General features: G+C 39.0%; 1 protein-coding gene across 1 annotated transcript; it reads left to right on the forward strand.

Moving 5' to 3' along the window:
* The first annotated feature begins 971 nt into the window (after positions 1–971).
* LOC107850747 (transcription factor MYC1) lies at positions 972–3,285 on the forward strand. Its single transcript, XM_016695492.2, has one exon. It carries the CDS (start codon positions 1,220–1,222, stop codon positions 3,062–3,064), a length of 1,845 nt encoding a protein of 614 aa, XP_016550978.1. The 5' UTR covers positions 972–1,219; the 3' UTR covers positions 3,065–3,285.
* Positions 3,286–4,013: the final 728 nt, after the last annotated feature.

A 4,013-nucleotide genomic window follows, 5' to 3' on the forward strand; every position in this document is an offset into this window, starting at 1 on the left:
ATACCGAAAACTGAAGTTACCGTACCGAAGTTTAAAATACCGTACCATGCCCACCCCTAGGCTTGGCCCACATCTTATTCTCCTTATTAATGATATGGACTGCACACATCTATTATTTCCAGATCGTACTTGGTGGGAATTTACTGAATATATTCGTTATAGCAATAAATGATAAATTAACATGTTGATAAGATAAATATAAGTAACAAATAAAATAAATATTATATTTAAATTAATAATACTATACTATATAATAGATAACAAACTACAACATCAATAATAATATATCTAATATATTCGTACCAAGTGGAGTCTAAAATGATACTCCTCTAATATTATTCAGTGTATTCCTACGAGTTGGAGTCTGAAATAGTACTCCCTCTGTGTCTATATTAGTTGATGGTTTTCTTTTTACATGTATTTAAGAAATTATAAATACTTCACCTCTTAAAAAGCTTCCTGTGAATTTTACAAATAATTGTGGATACTTTTTAAAAAAAATATTAATTAAAAGGGCAATATGAAAAACTTGGATGTTGTTATTAAAATTTTATTTATTAATATAAAGTTTGAGTTGTTTAATTCAGAATTCTAAAATATTTTTAGTAAAAATTAGATAGCGTTTTCTCTCTTTTTATTTTTAGATATTTTTTTAAACGTATTTCACAATCTTCAAGTGGGGTTGAAGTAATAAAATTTACTATTAAAAATTGATATAAGCATCTAGTACCCCCAACCAAATTTGCTACAATATATTCCAACTCCACGAGGTCCTGTAACTCTGAATTAAATTTTAACATATTTTTATCCGTTCTTTTAGCTGATATGACATATGTCAATTCTTCAAGCGTATCAGGTCTCTTAAAATTTTTGAGGCCTCAAAATTATTAGCTTTAATTTCCCTAAAACGACTGAATCCCCTTCTCTTTGTCCACTCACTTTCCTCATTAAAACAATCTTATAACCCTTTCTTGGAATCATCTTCTCTTTGTCCACTCACTTTCCTCACTAAATCCCATCCCCGCCCCCCGTCCCTCCAATATATATATATATATATATATTATAAAACTCCCAAAACTCTCCACTTCCATTTCACACTTAACAAACAACCTCCCTCAATTGTCTCCCTATCTCTCTCTCTAAATCTCCAATTTCCCACTTTATTCCTCCCTAAAATCTAACAAATTTTTCCACTTTATGTTATATATAACAAACAAGTATGAATATATGGAGTACTAGTAACACCACCACCACTACTACTACAAATATATGTGATGCTAATATGATGGAAGCTTTTTTATCTTCTGATGTTCCATCAATTTGGCCTGCTGAATCAACTAATGTTGCTATTCAAGCTCCGTATTTCAATCAAGAGTCGCTGCAACAACGACTTCAGGCATTAATAGAAGGTGGTGCAAGCGAATCATGGGCTTATGCTATTTTCTGGCAATCATCTGATCTAGAAGCTCCGTCGGTTTTGGGCTGGGGAGATGGGTATTACAAGGGGGAGGAGGATAAGAATAAGCGTAATTCTTCAATGTCGGCTAGTTTTTTCACTGAACAGGAGCACAGGAAGAAGGTGCTGAGGGAACTGAATTCGCTGATTGGTGGTGGCGGTGTTGTTGGTGGTGATGCAGATAATACTGTTGACGAGGAGGTTACTGATACTGAATGGTTCTTTTTGATATCAATGACACAGTCATTTGCTAATGGAAACGGACTTCCGGGCTTGGCTATGTATAGTTCAAGCCCGATATGGGTTACTGGGGGAGAGAGATTAGGTGCATCTCAATGTGAGCGGGCCAGACAAGCACAAGGATTCGGGCTTCAGACGATTGTTTGTGTACCTATAGCTAATGGTGTTGTTGAGCTCGGTTCGACTGAGCTGATTTTTCAAAGTTCGGATTTGATGAATAAGGTTAAGGTTTTGTTCAACTTCAATATTGATATGGGCTCTGTAACGGGCTCGTGTGCAGTACAGGCTGAGCCCGATCCTTCAGCCCTGTGGCTGACGGATCCAACTTCCTCAGCTGCTAAGGATTCGTTGAATGTAGTTACTAATACTGCTAGTAATGGTAGTAAACAATTTGTGTCTGAAAATGCTGCTGTTCACAATCGGCAGCATTTCACGAGAGAGTTGGATTTTTCCGGATATGGATTTGATGGTAGGAATAAGAATGGAAATGGTTCGATTTCGTGTAAGCCTGAGTCGGGGGAGATATTGAATTTTGGTGATGGTATTAAGAGAAGTGCCAGTGGTGGAAATGTGAGCTTGTTTTCGGGCCAATCGCAGTTCGGGCTCAGTGAGGATAACAAGAACAAGAAAAGTTCACTTGTATCTAGGGGACGCAATGAAGAAGGAATGCTTTCGTTTGTTTCGAGTGTGATCTTGCCAACTTTAACCACGGGGAAGTCCGGTGGTGGTGGGGATTCGGATCACTCAGATCTCGAGGCCTCAGTGGTGAAGGAGGCTATTGTAGAAGTGGAAAAGAGGCCGAGAAAGCGAGGGAGGAGACCGGCTAATGGAAGGGAGGAGCCGTTGAATCACGTGGAGGCGGAGAGACAGAGGAGGGAGAAATTGAATCAAAGATTCTACGCGCTCAGAGCTGTCGTCCCAAATGTGTCGAAAATGGACAAGGCATCACTACTTGGAGATGCAATTGCATACATCAATGAGCTAAAATCAGTGGTTCAAAATTCGGATTTAAACATAGAGGACTTGAGAAACCAAATCGAATATTTAAGAAAAGAACTAGCCAACAAGGGATCATCAAACTATCCCGGTCCTTCGCCACCACAAAATCAAGATCTCAAGATTTTAGACCTAGACATAGACGTTAAGGTGAGCGGATGGGATGCTATGATTCGTATACAATGTAGTAAAAAGAACCATCCGGCCGCGAGGCTAATGGGAGCTCTCAAAGACTTGGACCTAGACGTGCAACACGCTAGTGTTTCTGTCGTGAATGATTTGATGATCCAACAAGCCACTGTGAAAATGAGTAGCCGTGTTTACGCGCAAGAGCAGCTTAGGCTAGCATTGACATCGAAAATTGCTGAATAGTGATGAAATAATTTCGGTAGTGAGCTAAGTATAATGTATCTTGAACTGTTTCATCTTGTATATCTAGTTTGTTATCCACATTTTGTGTACATAAATGTGAAACCAACACTAGAGATCTCATATTCAGGCTCTTAGTTAATGTAAAATTAGATATATTATGTTCCATCCTTTTGTATTCTTTATCCAGGAAATAAATGAGAAAACAATTGGTGGCTGGTGAATTTGATGTTATTAGCAATTTTCTTTTATAATATTAGCGTTCGGGTTAGCCAGCGTGCACCTAACTTTGTTTAGTCCGTTCGTATTTGTTATCTCTCACCATCACAGGCACCAAGCAATGACTAACAACACGCGGCTCGATGCAATATCATCCCCTTTGTAATGGTCAAGGTTGGTAAGTCCATACTAGCTAGCGTGTACCTAACTTTGCTTAGTCCGTTGGTATCTGCTGTCTCTCACCATCACAGGCACCAAGCAATGACCAACAACATGCTCGATGTAGTATCATCCCCTTTGTAATGATCAAGGTTGGTAACTCCATAGTAGCTAGCGTGTGCCTAACTTTGTCTAGTCTGTTGGTATCTGCTATCTCTCACCATCACAGGCACCAAGCAACCACCGCCAACATGCTCGATGCAATATCATCCCCTTTGTTACGATCAAGGTTGGTAAGTCCATACTAGCTAGCGTGCACCTAACTTTGTCTAGTCCGTTGGTATCTGCTATCTCTCACCATCACAGGCACCAAGCAATCACTAACAACACGCTCGATGCAATATCATCCCCTTTGTAACGATTAAGGTTGGTAAGTCCATACGATTATCCATGTACTAGTAGAAGATTTGACAACTATCGCGCCCGTGCTTCTTCTGGTAGAGTTCAGTTATTCGTGTACTAGTAAATGATTTGACACATGTGTCTTGCTTATAGTGACGAAGTCAAAATTTTC

This window comes from Capsicum annuum, chromosome 1 (genome assembly GCF_002878395.1).
Source record: "Capsicum annuum cultivar UCD-10X-F1 chromosome 1, UCD10Xv1.1, whole genome shotgun sequence".
Classification (NCBI taxonomy): Eukaryota; Viridiplantae; Streptophyta; class Magnoliopsida; order Solanales; family Solanaceae; genus Capsicum; species Capsicum annuum.

Coding starts and splice junctions, on each gene's coding strand:
- LOC107850747 (XM_016695492.2), top strand. CDS start 1,220: ATGAATATATGGAGTACTAGTAACACCACCACCACTACTACTACAAAT.